The sequence below is a fragment of the Vipera berus genome (assembly GCF_964194415.1).
Source record: "Vipera berus genome assembly, chromosome: Z".
NCBI lineage: Eukaryota > Metazoa > Chordata > Lepidosauria > Squamata > Viperidae > Vipera > Vipera berus.
Window position 1 is genome coordinate 120294746 of NC_138205.1, and position 16043 is coordinate 120310788.

General features: G+C 41.2%; 1 protein-coding gene across 2 annotated transcripts in view; it reads left to right on the top strand.

Annotated features, from left to right (window-relative positions):
* LOC308677055 (disco-interacting protein 2 homolog C) overlaps nt 1–16043 on the top strand; it is a 120293-nt gene that overhangs the window by 32372 nt on the left and 71878 nt on the right. For both annotated transcript variants that reach the window (XM_081343215.1, XM_081343216.1), the window contains exons 6-8: nt 12209–12340; nt 12949–13068; nt 14023–14220. In XM_081343215.1, coding sequence (XP_081199341.1) covers nt 12209–12340; nt 12949–13068; nt 14023–14220 — 450 coding nt within the window. The remainder of the gene's footprint in view (nt 1–12208; nt 12341–12948; nt 13069–14022; nt 14221–16043) is intronic.

Below are 16043 nucleotides of genomic sequence, written 5' to 3' on the forward strand. Positions count from 1 at the left end.
CATGTTTCTTTTTTGCATTGTGGTACACCCATCCTAAGAGATGTTCAAACTCTGAGCAGAAATAGCTTGTCTTTTTGCTGCTACTGATGATAACTTTAAAATTGAAGGACAAGCACTTATAAAAGATTACTTGTTACCTGCCCATCCCTTATTGGTAAATTAGAACTTAAGATGGAAGTCAGTGGCTTGCTAAAGGAAGGAAGCACTCACACTAAACAACTACGTGCAAGCTCATTGAAGATAGAAGTGAAAAGACAAATATTACTAGATTCTGTTTGATAATAGACATTGGTTTTATTTGACTTAGTCAAGAAATTGTGAACTACCGTTCTCTGGGATTTTCCCCTTAGTTAAGCTATTATGTCTTCCATAAATACCATTTAAATTCAACACATTTATTCAAGGAAATTCTAAATTGCAATTATAGTATGTGCTTAATCCCTGCTTAATCCCTGCACCTTCATTAAATTAAGGAAGCCCCTTCCATCATCTTTCTTTTGGTCACTCTTAAATTCTTCATGAATTACGGAGAGAACTATTCAGTAACTATTCAGTATTTGTTCAGAAACAAACATTCACATCAACTTGAGTGCATAATTTATCTGAAATAAAACATTGCTGTGATCCTATAGGTTTTTATTTTTGTAAAACTAAAGCAGGCGGCACAATGGCCCAGTGGTTAAGACACTTGAGCTTGTCGGTTGGAAAGCCAACAGACCATGTTTGAGACCCAAGCACCATGCCATGGGGTGAGATTCTGTTTCTTGCACCAGCTCCTGCCAACCAAGCAATTTGAAAGCATGCAAATACAAGTTGATAAATATGTACTGCTTTGGATGGAAAAATTACTATGTTCCACATTTTTATGCTGGCCGCATGATGATGGAAACATCTCAAACAACATAGGCTCCCTTGACTGAGAATCTGAGATGAGCACCACCCCCTTTAGTTGGTCATAATTGGATAGGGGAAGACTTTAAACTTTAAAACAAAGGCATTGCTAAAAGATTTTTGTTAAGATTTATAACATTAAGTTTAGTGATAAATTATAAGAATACAGAAATTCTAATGACTTTATGGCTTGGTTTTCACATTACTCTTAAGTTACGGTGTAACTTGATTTTTGCTTAATGTGGAGTATGAACCCATTCATTGTGATAAATAAACCACAGTTTGTGCATATGTGTGAATCTGCCCAATTACACTGCTTTATTAAGCAGACTATTGCTTAGATAAACCCATTCTTTAGAAATTCATGCAAAGGCAAGCAAATGAACCCAGAAATATCCTTTTAATTTTGGTTTTCTATTTTCTACAGTTCACAAAACTTCAGAATACAGTATTGCAGCTTTCTTAAACATAGTATTTTAACATATTACTCTATTTTTACTTTGCAATTTGCCTTCCACTAGCATAATTAATTCTGAGTGACCCAATTTACAGATATTGATCTAGACGTTAGAAATCATGATGGTATTGGTATACAGTATATTGCCTGATAGCTCAGAGGAAAATGTGATTTAATTACGAAAATGGACATCAATTAATGATCATTATTTTAATGAAGATGATGATTCTTTGGTAATTGATAGACATTGGAAGTAAAATACAGAAAATGGCAATGTTTACAGAAGAAAGTACTTAGTCTTCAAAGCTAATGTTTGTATTCCTGAGCTGATAAATTTGGATTAAGAAACATTCTTCATTTAGCAGTTAGAATCAAAAAGAGGAAATTACAATCCATTGCAGTGCTTATTTTTGATAAGGAAAAGGTAATTACATTCTGTCCAGAATTTCAAAGTATAATCAGAAATGGCAAGATACAGCATGTAATTTCATTGACTCAGAAAAGTTGTCCTTTTCAAAATGGCAAAATGCATAACAACCATTATTGAAATTCAAACTTTTTGTCGTATGAGTTTAAGTCTTTTTATTTAACACTAATAAAATTGCTCTTTTATTATTTGGGCTTCTAAAATAAATTGTAGAATGTGTGCATCTTTTGGACACAGGTTATCCATGTGTTATTCATTTATTAGATTACCTTTATCCAACATTTCTTTCAGAAATGATGAAATAATGCACATATTTCTCATATGCACAAAACTTCTGCCACAGGGAAACACACAGCCAAAGGTTGCTTTGTGAATGATTTCAAAATGATTTCATTCTGGATTTAATTCCTTAACAAGGTGCCTTCCAGATGTCCTGATTTTCAGTATTCATATCTGAACAGTTCTGGAATTAAGAAAATTGTATTATTTTGAGATTCAGCATGCCTGAGTGACTGAAGACTGTCTGCTTTCCATACCCAAACTGATCCCAAATTTATAGAACCAGCCATTTCTTGGAATAAAGAGCTGAAGTCCACATGTCTAAAAGAGACCTACTCTCCAAGTAATCTTCTAGAGAGAATTGAGCTTTTCTGAATTTTTTCATCGGAACTAAGAAAATGGAAGACTATTCACAATTTCATGTATAGTTTGCTTTTCATGTAACTCAACTGTTTTTTTCTGTTAGTTTTTATTTTAAAACCAAAATTTCCAACTGCCACTGCAGTTAGGATCTTTTTGTATTAACTGTTATGTATCCTGGTGCAGGCATCTGCATAGCAACAGCCACCAGGGGGAGTGGCCTGGACGGTTTTGGCGGAAAACCTAGTTTCAGCGGGAAACCTAGGGCCAACCCCATTGGCTGGCCACCTGCCTGGCTAGGTATATAAGGAGGCCAGGTAGCCCTTGTTCTCCAGTACACCCCCCCCTCACAATAAAGAGCTGAACACGTACTCCGGCTGGCGTCTCTTCCTTGCGTCGGACCCACTACATAACAGTGCCGACGAAGTTGGGATTCTGCCGACAGAAGAGCTGAAGTCACTAGGGGAACGCACTGCGTGCTGAAGGGAAAGAGGAACCTTTCCTTCTTCCCCAACGCGACCGCCAGCCACTGCGAGGGACCCGAGACCGGCTCTGGCCGCCGCAACAAGCAACTGAACCGCACGCCGCAGAACCAACGGAAGGGTGATGGCACGAACAGGGCAACCCCGCGAGTTTGACACCCGCCACCCAGAGAAGTGGGCCCGATACCTGTCGCACGCTGAGCTGTATATGAGGTTCAACCAAATCTCGGAGGATGGCTCAAAGGCGGCAGCCCTGCTCTGCATAGGTGGACCCGCACTCCTCGAGGTCGCTGCAAACCTGTTTGCCCCGGAGGCCATCGAAACCGTCTCTTACTAGGACCTTGTCGCCAAGCTCAATGCAAACGTCCAACCCCGTTTGTCCAAACTAGCTTCGAGGTTGCAGTTTGAGAAGAGGGACCAGCGTCCCGACGAGTCCGGGGCCGACTACATCGCCGCCCTGTGAGAAGCTGCCGTCGCCTGCAAGTTTTCAAACTTGGAGGAGCAGCTACACGACAGGTCCTGATCGCAGGAGCATCAGCAGAAGAGCTGCCAGGTAGGCTGAGGGAGGTACTATCCAGGCTGTGCACTGCTGCCCTCAAACTGAAGAGGGAAAAGTGCAGCATTGGTGTTCCTTCCACTGAGTTTCTGGGATTCAGGGTAGATGCCAAGGGGATCCACCCCACAGAGTCCAAGGTAAGGGCAATGAAACTGGCACCCACACCCAAGAACAAGGCAGAGCTACAGGCATTCCTGGGCCTGCTCAACTTCTATCACACCTTCCTGCCCCACAAGGCAGCCATTGCAGAACCACTTCACAGGTTATTGGACAAGAAGGCAGCATGGGTCTGGACTTCCATCTACGATCAAAGTTTCAGAGCTTTAAAAGCACTACTGTCTGACAAGTCCACAGTAACACACTTCATCGAAACAAAGCCCATATGCATCGCGTGCGATGCATCCCCTTATGGCGTGGGCGCAGTACTAAGTCACCTCGAGCCTAATGGAGCTCAAGTTCCAATAGCCTACTATTCCAGGACGCTGTCTGGAGCAGAGAGGAACTACGCCCAAATAGATAGGGAAGCCCTGGCAATCGTGGCAGGGATTAAGAAGTTCCACGAATATCTGTACGACAGGGAGTTCACCGTCTACACAGACCACAAACCACTGCTAGGCCTGTTCACAACAGACAAGCAGACCCCCCCCCCCAAATACTATCTCCCAGAATGCTACGGTGGTCCATTTTCCTTGCAGCTTACAATTGCAAGCTGGTGCACAAGCCAGGGAAGGAGATGGGCCATGAAGGGTGGGATATAAATGGAATTAAAATAAAATAAAAATAAGTAGGCTACCCATAGACACCACTGAACCAGACCCGGCACCAGCAACACAGATCCTAGCTCTGCAGGAACTACCAGAATGCCCAGTACATGCAAAGGACATTGCAACCAGCACAGCCTCTGACAACATCATGAGCAGGGTACACTCATGGGTTTGCACTGGGTGGCAGGACAAGTCCCTGGGGCCCGAATTCCAGGCCTACTTCGCCAGGCGACACGAGCGACACAACCAAGGACACACTCCGGCGCATCATCAGTGGGGACTGGCATCACAGACTGGCGAAATTTCTGCTTGCCCAACACACCACACCATGCGTTGCCACCGGGAAGAGCCCAGCAGAACTACGATGGGGATGGCCCCTCCTTACCAAGCTTGACAGTTTGCACCCAGACCGAGTGGCAGCGGAGACGGACAGGCCCGCATCACACAGGGTACTCAACGTGGGGGACCTGGTTTGGGCAAGGAACTACGGGGCAGGACATCCATGGATTCCGGGGATCATGGTTGAAAAAACTGGGCCTCTCTCTTACATTGTGGGGGTGGAGGGGGATCGCCACATAAGGCGACATATCGACCAGCTCAGAGGAAGGGTCCCTGAGTGCACCACCCACGACCAACAGGATAGCCACACCCCAAGGGAGGCTAGACCATCTGGAAACGACTCAGAACCGGAACTAGAGGAGGACGGCCTCCTGCAACAGACTATGCAGCAGCAGCAGGGCACCATAGGAGGCGGGAATCCGACGGCCGGACTCAACCCTGCACAGGGGCATCACGAGCCAGATGTTCCAGTTCAGGGTTAAGCCACACCCAGACGGTCCACCAGGCCCCACAGGACACCAGCATACTTAGCGGACTATGTTTGCAAGTGACCACCAACTTGCTGCATATGTATTGGCACACATTGTATATAGTTATGCATGTACATAGTTGTAGGATGGTTTTTCTCTAAGGGGGGAGGGGTGTTATGTATCCTGGTGCAGGCATCTGCATAGCAACAACCACCAGGGGGAGTGGCCTGGACGGTTTTGGCGGGAAACTTAGTTTCGGCGGGAAACCTAGGGCCAACCCCATTGGCTAGCCGCCTGCCTGGCTAGGTATATAAGGAGGCCAGGTAGCCCTTGTTCTCCAGTACGCACCCCCCTCACAATAAAGAGCTGAACACGTACTCCGGCTGGCGTCTCTTCCTTGCGTCGGACCCACTACATAACATTAACAAAACTAGAAGTTGAAATAATTTGACCCATGAATACACACAATATAGTAAGCCGTACTGGGAGACTTAATAAAGAACTCCTGGATTGTAGTTTCTGTGCAGCATGGATCTTAGCCACTTTTTGCAGTTGCTGGCCAGACAATGCTTCCTGCTTTGTTTATTATATTAAAGGAAGAGACAGTTGCCAGCTAGTCCTAGGAAGACTGCAGGCACTCTGTAGAGACAACAGAGCAAACCCTTCTGAAAGGTTGTTATTTTGAACCCATTCCTCTTTCCCTGGAGCCCTTATGGCTGCTTCACGAAAAACCTTGCCCTTCTCCCAAGCCCAGAGGACATGGCAGGACAGTGGTTCAGAATAAGCTCCTCAGAACCAAGCTTTGGATACAAATTATGGTTAAGGCGTCTGACTGTAGCCTGGATTTAGACACTAGGCTAAGTTAAATTGTATTGTTTAAACTATTATATATCCATGAATCATTTTAGTAAGAATATATTCAAATTAAAATGTTTTTAAAATGTAGCCTAAAGTACAACATATTAATTGCCATTAGGGAACTGTACTTGGCTGACGCTTTATTTTGAATTTATATTAGAATGTCTCTGAAAGTGCCCCAAAATTTTACAAACCCACCACAGGCAGAGAAGACAAAATTCATGTTTACAGGTCCCAGGCTTGAAATTATATTATGGGCGTAGGTTTAGTTAAAAATCTTTCATTGCATGAACACACACACACACACATATGTATGTATGTATTCATATGTACATACATATATGGATATGCATGTGTATATGTATATATATGTCAAATGTTGGCATATATATATATATATATATATATATATATATATATATATATATATATATATATATATATATATATATATATATACCAACCATCATTTGGCATAATTACTGCCCTTGTAATATGCATCAATCAATCTGGATAGCATTCGTTTTTCCATGCATGTGGTTATTTAACATTATCATTTGACTAGTGCCATTGATTAGAGTCTAGATGAGAGGACAGACTACTGTGTAGCCAAAGAGTATCAAAATTGTAATTCTAGTATGTGATTTAAAGTTGTATTATTTGACAACAGTGCCCAGTTTTGATCCTGTGGCAGATCCATGGTTGACTTTTTGTTGGAGAACAGCTGTTGAACTTGGAGGCTCATAGTGTGAATTTACTAAAAGGGACAGGACAATGGGGCAATACAAATTAATAATCTTCTGAAGGATCAGGCATTTTGAAGTTCTGCAGCTGTCACTATTCCTATATTTATTTCCAACATATGTTGACCAGAGTCATTTTTCTTCTGAAACAACTTAATTTTCCTTAATGGAATTGCTGAGCTTTTCTCAGCATGGTTTGGGGCTACTGTTCAATAATTTTTTTAAAAAAAATGTAGTTGTATGTGGTTATACCTTCTTAAAGCATACCCAGAATCTATAGTTTTAGTCTATCCATACATCTATAGATTTAGGTTCTCCATTTTCCATAGCATATAGCATTTTAATAACAGCAGCAGTGTGCAAATTAAATTCATCCTCAGGCACATTCTTGTGTTGCCCCAAAGCTAAAATGAACAAATATCAATGAGGAACTTTCACTTTAGAATATTCTTCCTGTTGTGTTATCACTGTGATAATAACTAAGTTTTTTAAAAAGTAGTAGATGCTATGCTCAAAGCTATTTCATACCTACTGGTGAAAATTAGTCATAGATTGGTTTATTCCATCATTTTCTATCAGAGGCAAATGGTAGTTCTAGTGAAACATGAGTCTAGAATTGGACACCTCCCTTATTTTTTTTCTCCCCCTCTCTTCCAAGCAAGAGCTGCAGGAAAGGAACAGATCCCTCTCAAGTCAACCTAAATAATTTTTTAAAGAAGGCTTAAGAATTAGGGCCTCGACATCCCTGAGAGCTTACTCTTAGGAGGAGAACCTAGAGTGGATGTCTGTAGCCCCCCCCCTTAAGAGTTTGTTCTGCACCTGGTGGGCAAGTGAGAAGGACCAGTCCAAGACAGATGACAATGTGGGTGTTGGTGGATAATAGGAGGAGTGGAACCTTGGTGCTGAGAGCTTGAGCTATAGCACCGTGGGGGCTTCTTCCCTCACCTGTCTCCCCAGGATGCCTGGGAGAATAAGAATGGCTGGAGGCTCTATGAGGAGACACCAGGGCAGAGGGGAACAATCATCTTGAGGAACATGGGGCAGGACAACACAGGAATGATGGTCATGGGATGCTATGGGAGCCAGAGAGCAGGCCCTTACAGGGGAAGGCATCCCAATGGCCTTCGAAGACCTTGCTCCCCAAGTCTCTGATTGTGAGACCTTGTTTCTGAATCTGGGCTCACAGGATCACTTGAGATTGTTACCAGTGTACAGCCTCCTTGCTGCATGGTGATTTCCCTTCCTGGTTTGCTGGAGACTGTCTTGGAGCTGGCAGAGGAGTTCCCTAGACTTATGGTTCTGGAAGACTTCAATCTGCCATCCCTGGGTTCAATCTCAGAAGCAGCACACAAGTTCAAGACATTGACCCAACTCAGTCACACACCAGACATAATTTATTGTCAGAGCAATGGCAATGTGAGCTGGTGGGGAAATTTAACATTATCCTCCCTGCCATGGTCAGATCCTGCCTTGATATCCTTGAGACTCTCCTATGTCACCCCTGTCCACAGGGAGACTGGACCCATTTGTGTTCCACCGCTTGGAAACTATGGGACCCAAATGGATTCTAGAGGGATGTGGGGGATATCTCAAGGATTTTGCTGCATGGCCCTGCTGAAGCCGTGGTAACCACCTGGAATCAAAGAGTGGCCAAGGCTTTGGACAGAATCACACATGTGCAGCCTCTCTTGAGCCATCATTCCTGATGCTTCCTGTCATTCATAGAGGAGTTATGGGTTCTAAAAAGTGTTAATAAATGCCTAGAGCACTGCTGGAGGAAAACAATAAATGACTGACTGGACAAAGAGTGCTATTAAGGCCTATCTCAGGGCGGCAAGAGTGGCAAAACAGCATTGTATCTCTGCCCTTATTGTGTCTGCAGTGTCACCCAGTGGCCCTGTTCTGGATCACTTGGTCCCTTCTGCGACAGGAGGGCTTGGATGATCATCTTCAGGGCTGTGCAGAGGAATTTGCTCAATACCTAATGGACAATATCACTCAGATTCATTCCAGTTGGAACCCATGCCTGACACAGGTCCATTCAAGATGCCTGGGAAAGGACTTGCTTAGTCATCTGGGAACAGTTCGTCCTGTTAGATCTGAGGAACTGGACAGGGTCCTCAGTGCTGTCAGTGCAATCATCTAACAATTAGATCCTTGTCCCTCCTGGTTGGTGAAAGTTTCCAGGACAGTCACTAGAAGTTGGGTCCAGGCAAGAATGAGACCCACTTCTCACTGCAGGAGGGCACATTCCCAGCCCCTTTTAAAGGGAATTTGGTTTGCTCCCTCCTTAAATAAACATCACTGGATCCCACCTGTATGGACAATTTCTCTCCAATCTATATACAAAATGAAATTTTTGCAATTTTGGAAGATCCTGGATGAAACAGATTCCTTCCAGTCAGTTTTCAGGCACAATTATGGAATAGAAGCAGCACTGGTTGCACTTGTGGATGATCTATGGCAAGGGAAAGATGACCATGTGCATCTATCCTTGCTCTCTTTGACTTCTCAGCAGCCTTCAATACCATCAACCATCAACCTTTGGGTCAGCTGTGGGATCTGTGGCTGACTGGCAGTTTTATGCTGATTTGGTCCCTTTACCCAAGGCCATTGCCAATCGTTGTTGATGGGGAATGAGATCTAGTCCACAGCCACTCTTCTGCAGTGGACCAGAGGGCTTGGCTCTCTCCACTCCTTTAACATCTACTTGAAGCTGCTGGGTAAGATCGTTCATCATACAGCAAACAGCATTCATCATCATTCATATGGTGATGATACTCAACTTTGTATCTCTAGTGATTCTGCTGCTATCATTTCATGGTGCTTGGACGCTTAAATGAGCAACAATAGTCTTTGGCTGAACCCTTGCAAGACTTAATGACTCTGAGTGCAATCATGGAGCCAACTGAAAACTTTGGGGTTCTTTTGGACTCCTGCCCAAAGGAACAGATGGCAGTTGCAGCTAGGAGCTGTGCACCAATTGCAGGCTTTCCTGGATCAGGAGTGCCCTTCGCATTCAGGTTGCAACAGGAACAGCAGTTTCAGAAGCAAGGTCTCACTACCGGAAACTTGGTGGCATGGCCTCTGAAGGCCAAAAGAGACTTTTGAAGATAATTGCCAACAATCCTCCCCTCCCCTATAGCCTTGGTTGTGCCAAAACCTAAACCCACCCAGACTCATTTCCCTCTCTGGGGTAAGCCACGTCTCAGTATTGGTTGCTGTTCTCTAAAAAGATTGCAAGTAAGAAGGCCATGCGACCAATCTTAAACAGCAATGGCTGCTTAAGCAACATGCCCTTTGGCTCCCATTATATCCCATTTATACTACAAATAGTATTTAAAATGAAGTAAATGCTTTATTTTGGGTGTGTCCTCAAACTAAATACAGCTTTTTGTAAAGCAAAGCATAACTGCTGATGATTGGTACTACTTTTTGAATTTCGCAGTTTGAATTTCAAATAGGTTTCCTGACCTCTCTAAAGTTTTTTAGCATGACGTAAATTACTTCTTAAACTGGATTGAGAGGAATCTAGTTCCAGGAAATCAGTATTAAAAAGATAAATTGCTAAAGCAAGACCTTTCCTGGAAGTGTTGGATGCCATATGGAAATGGGAAGGTTATATCTGATTGTAGCAATGGTGCTAATGTTGCATCACAACATTGCATTTACTTTAGTGCCTTTTTAAGATATCTTATCCCTTTATGTGCAATTTCTGCCTGGGAATTGATAAGGGTTAGCACTAAATACAACAGCCTTAAAAATATTATCTTTCTTGGTGGACACTGAGCTTGGTGTCAATCAAGTTAAATAGAAAGAGGTGTTAACTAAAAAGTGATTCTCCCACAAACTCGGAGGCTTTTTCCTAACAGATCCTCTTGTAGTCCACCTACAGCTTTGCCAAGTTACAATCCCATTTCCTTCTGCCATATTCTCTGTTTATGTAGATGAACCAGAAAGAATTGCAAAGAGTAGGTGGATATTGCTTAACCCTGTTATATCTATCAAATGTCCTTTGGAATTTATTCCCCTTAAGGTGGCTTAGAAGAAAAATCAATTGCAGAAATGATTAACCACTTTTGAAGGCGAAGGCTTTCTCCTTTCCCATTTGGCTTCTCTCCCGTGTTTTTCTGTGCCATCAGCAGTGCTGGTAAATGGAGAACTTGCTGTGATTAGGTTACCCCAGAGATGGTTTCTATGTAACGATTTTACTACTTTGAGTGCTGTCATCTTAAAGCTTCAGATGACAAAATAGATATTCCATTTACAAAAGCTGCTCCTTGATTAAACTCAATAACAATTATTCCTAATGGTTTCAGCTTGGCATAGCTCTTCTTTAGGGATGATGCTTTTGATCGCTGAGGCTTTCTTAAAGAAAACTTGTGAAGGCCTAAGATGGGTTACTCTCCTGCACAATAATCTCCCCTCCCTCAAAAATGTGTGATTTTACAAGGAGTGTGTAAAATTGGTGTAACAGTACAAATTGAAGAGAGACAGAGAACAAAAATAAATGTCGGAAACATGTTAAGCTACAGTACAGAGTTGTGAAAGGAAAGATTAACCTGAGGATTGTCTGCTGATGTCAGAATGCTGGCAATTGATTCAGAGTTGCCTCTGCAAATGCAAGATGTATAGTGGAGCAGAAATGATGTAGGAACTATCTCTGGAAATGGGGACATAGCAAATTGCTATGTTTCTAATCAGTTTACTAATCAGGCCACTCACCTTTTGGATAATTTTAACAAGATTTTTGTATCGACCCAGTGCTTAATGCTATTTTAAAAACCACAAACTCTAAAAATGGCTGTAGAATACAGTATGGAGCTTAGTTCTTTCCATATCTATGTGGAAAGTATCTCCAGTGATTTATATTTGTTCCCACATGTGTGTACTTGGGCAAAACAGCAGTTAAGACACTAGTCTTGTCTGCTAGAAAAAGACAAATGCAATAGAGACTCAAGGGCCATGCGATTGGATGAAGTCCCATTACTCGCCCCAGCTATTGCCCATCTAGCAGTTAGAAAGCATGCAAATGCGAGTAGTTAAATAGGTACCACTTCAGTGAGAAAGTTTGCTGTGTTCCTTATTTTCATAGTGGCTACATGATAATGGAAACGTCTCTCAGACAATGTAGGCAAAGAATCAGAGATGAGTACCAGCCCTTGAGTTGGTCATGACTGGACATGGAAAACCCTTAAACCTTTTTAACTATGTGTACTTAAGCATGCAACATGTAGTTAATGTAAAGTGCTAGTTTGCACAATAGGAAAATAAGAATTCTAAGTGTTCCATGTGCCTTGGTTTATAGTTGTGTCAGCCACTTCACCACAGAAGGGTCTTCGGACAATGCTGGCGTCCTCGGCTAGAAAACAGAGATGAACACTGCCTCCTAGAACACACTTGGACAGGGGAAACCTTTTATTTTTTTCAAAATAATTTTTTGTGGGTTAAATTAAAACTCCTCAATTCTAAAATTGAATGAAAGACTATTTTTAAAGTGGGGGCTTTCATGGAAGAAAGTGTACAGTCCAAAAATATTATTCAAAAAATCCTGAATAAATTGGACTTTTTTTCCTTTTCAGAAAATCATTCTGCCCCTCCAGATGTTACAACATACACCTCCGAACACTCAATACAAGTAGAAAGACCACAAGGTTCAACATCAAGAGCGGCTCCAAAATATGGAAATGCTGAACTTATGGAAACTGGTGATGGTATGTCTAGTAAAAGGGAAGAAGGTAGGCATAGACTCCAGAAAGGAAAGTTTGGCCAGGTAGACAGTGTAGCAGAGGTATTCTTGTTCATTAATATGTACGGGGAAAAAGGCATTGATTAATTAATTGAAGTTGATGATGACTAGGAAAGTCAAGAAAAAATAAGATTCAGGTGTTTTGTATCCATGTAGGTTCAAGTAGGATAACCGGTAGCTCCAGAAGTATCCAGAAGAATGAGCCATGGAAGTAAAGTATTAGAATTTTACATAACAGGTCTTGCTTGTTCTAAGCCTATTTGAAGTGATGTTTTTTCTTAAAAAGTTGGGACTTCTCCTAGCTATTCTGCTTGAGAAGGGCATTCATTCATCTGTTTAATCACAGTGAAGTTTAACTGGAGGGTTCTTACCAACTTTTGATGGTTATTTGCCATATTGGACAGAGATTTTTCAAAGTGTCTCTGTGGGAGTATCAAGCTGCTTCCAGTATGCCATTATTTAATCTGATTCTTAAAGCCTGAATTCAGTCAGATTGGTATGATTTTGTTCTCTACCTAGAATTGGTAGACATAATCAGTCCTTCAATGCTTTCAATGATTTATTTTCCTGCAGGAGTTCCAGTAAGCAGCAGAGTATCCGCAAAAATTCAGCAACTGGTCAATACTCTAAAACGACCCAAGCGTCCACCACTACGAGAGTTCTTTGTGGATGATTTTGAAGAACTATTAGAAGGTAACACAGTTTGACTTCCTTGCATGCATTTTGGGTGGGCCTGATAAAATTATTCATTTCTTGTGCCAGAAGAAAAAATCCCCAGTAAAATTTACTCGGATTCTGTATTTAGTTCTGGCGCCCTGGTAATGCTGTGGTTAAAATGGAGTAATGCAGGCAATCTCTGCCCACAGTCTGGAATTCAATCCTGACAGTGCTCAAGTTAATTCATCTTTCCATTTTTCCTTTAAAATGAGGCTCCAAGTTGTTGGGGGCAATATGCAAATTATTCCTTTACATTGTAAACCCCCCAGAGAATGCTGTAGAGTGCTATGGGGCAGAATGGAAGCCTAAATGCTATTGCTGTTGTATTTGATGATATAGTTACAAAGAGCTTCATTGTCCTATGAAATGGTGCATATAATTAATAACTGCTACTCACTTCCTTTGTTTAGATTAGTTGGGAAAGAGCATGATTCACTATTATTTTTGTAAACTACATTCTTTAACCATATTACATGGCTACCAGCTTGAACATCTGGATATCTATGAAGGATCTTGAGGGACAAATTGACTTCCAAATTGAGAAAGTCATGATTATTGTAAATATTAAAATGGAAGAAGAAACATGATTGAGAAAGGGCTTTCCAACAGTATGTCCCCTAAAATCCAATCATTATTTATTCCAACATCTCAAATAGGCCAGATAGACCAGTAGGATTATAAGCTTTCTTCAACATGGGTATCTCCAGATTTATGGATTTCAACACCCAATATTCTTGGTGAATTCTGGGAGTTGATGTCCACACATGTGAACACTGCACCAATTGGAGAAGATTACTATGCAGAACGTTCTGAAATCAAATTCAACATTTCTCTTCTTTTCAGGTGATCTTTCAAAAGTAAATGTTTAGTTCTCTTTCTCTTTAGTTTAGTGCAGAATTAAATGAAGTAACACCCTCTCACATTTGTAAGTTCAACAACCAGATCCAAACCAACCAAAGCCAGAAGGAGCTCAGATGTTGGCGATGCGTGGGGAACAGCTGGGCGTGGTTACGAATTGGCCTCCTTCACTTGAAGCAGCACTGCAACGATGGGGAACAATTTCTCCCAAAGCTCCTTGTTTAACCACTATGGATACCAATGGAAAACCACTATATATTCTCACTTACGGTCAGCAGTCTTTTTTTTCCCCTTTTTGAGAAAAGTAATACAATAGAATTCTGAAAATCATCTCGTGTTTTTAATTGTTAAATATTAATAGTTTGAAAGCATGCAAATGCGAGTAAATAGGTACCACGTCAGCATGAAGGTAATGGTGTTGTGTGCATCTTGGTGTTTAATCATGCTGGCCATGTCTTTGGAAACCACAGCCTTCCTCAACTAAGAAATGGACAGGAGCTCTGCCCCTTAGAATTGGACACAACTGAACAGGAAAAATCTTTATTTTTACCTTTAGATATGATTATTTCTTAAAGGGTCCCTTCTCCCAGGATAAATTATTAGCATTCAGCTTGACTGAAATGGAGCCAACTTGAAGAGTATATTTAATAGAGAAGGTTATAATTAAATGGAAAAGTTCATGTTTGAAATAAATAGTGGTAGCTCAGTACTCATCATTAATTGGTTCTGGTAGATGCAATGAGTAAATAATGAGTATCAAACAGATTTTTCCCATTAGGAATAATGTAGTGAATCACAAGGCAGCCAACACCAACAAATTTTAATTTGTGCATTGAGTACCAAACAAATGAATACTGAGACATGAGTATTTTCATGTCAAAATGTGTTGAGTACCAAATTCGATGAGTTTCAGTTGAATACCAAAGTAGTTAAACATGAAAATTCATACAGTGCTGAGTGATCTTCATTTGTAGCAAAAACAGGAATAAAAGTCATGAGAGCCACGTAGAGTTGATAGCATTCAGCAGAAATAATAGTTTGGATCAATATTGGCAATTCCTTACATCTTGAAGATGCTTTTTTTCTCGTATTAATTTTTCTTTCAAGTACAAAAATACTCTGAATATTTTTCATTCCTGAAGTTACAGAAACATCTTATGCATGTAGCATTAATAGCATTCCCCCCCACCCCTGGAAAAATAGTCAGTTTCACATCACAGCTGTCCTTGCATTCTTGAAGAAGAGAGTTTGTATGTGGATATTCATCAGATAATGTTTTCTGTTTATATATTTCAATTCAGAATTTAAGGGGACCATTTTGCACCAGTCCTAAAATAATTTCTCTCTACATAGTGTATGTTCCATCATTCTCAGTCTGAGATGCACACCTACACATTCTGGTTGTGCAGCAGCCCATGAATTCAGGGGCCTCCATGCTGTCAAGTGGGAGTGGTGCAGAGTGATTCAGATTAAAACAACCCACCCACCTTTCAGTGCTGTTTGATATCAGTGGGATATACTTGCATACAATGCTGTCTTATAATATCTATTTCTGTACATTGTTAAGCATATGAAAAGCACTCAATTATTGCAGTGTATAAGCTGTGTGAAGTATATTGTGATGCTGAAAAAATGTACAATTATTTGCAGCTGGTTTTTGTCAAATTCTGAACTGATAAGCATAAATTTGGTAAGACTATTCTGGTTTGCTGTGGCTAAGTTGGTGGTGTGTGGTGCTAAAAATCCTAATGTTCATGATATAATCCTGATTTTGTGGTTTTCTTTGCTGTTGGCATACTTCTCTGCCACAAGTTGACAGCTTTTACACCTAATGTATTCATGACTAATGGAGCAAAAACCTGGAAAGAAAATTGCCAAGTTTTATAGAAGTATCTATACCCATGCTATCGAATGTCCCCTTTCCCTGCTCATAGTTATTAATTAAACACATTTATCCAGGGATGTATGTAATGGATTTTAAATTAATGTTTCTAATGGAATCTTCTGCATATGGTAGTAAAACTATATCCATTTCAGAAATGATTTGGAAGAAATGCTTTGGACCTCACATCAAAACATGGAAAAAGTCAGGT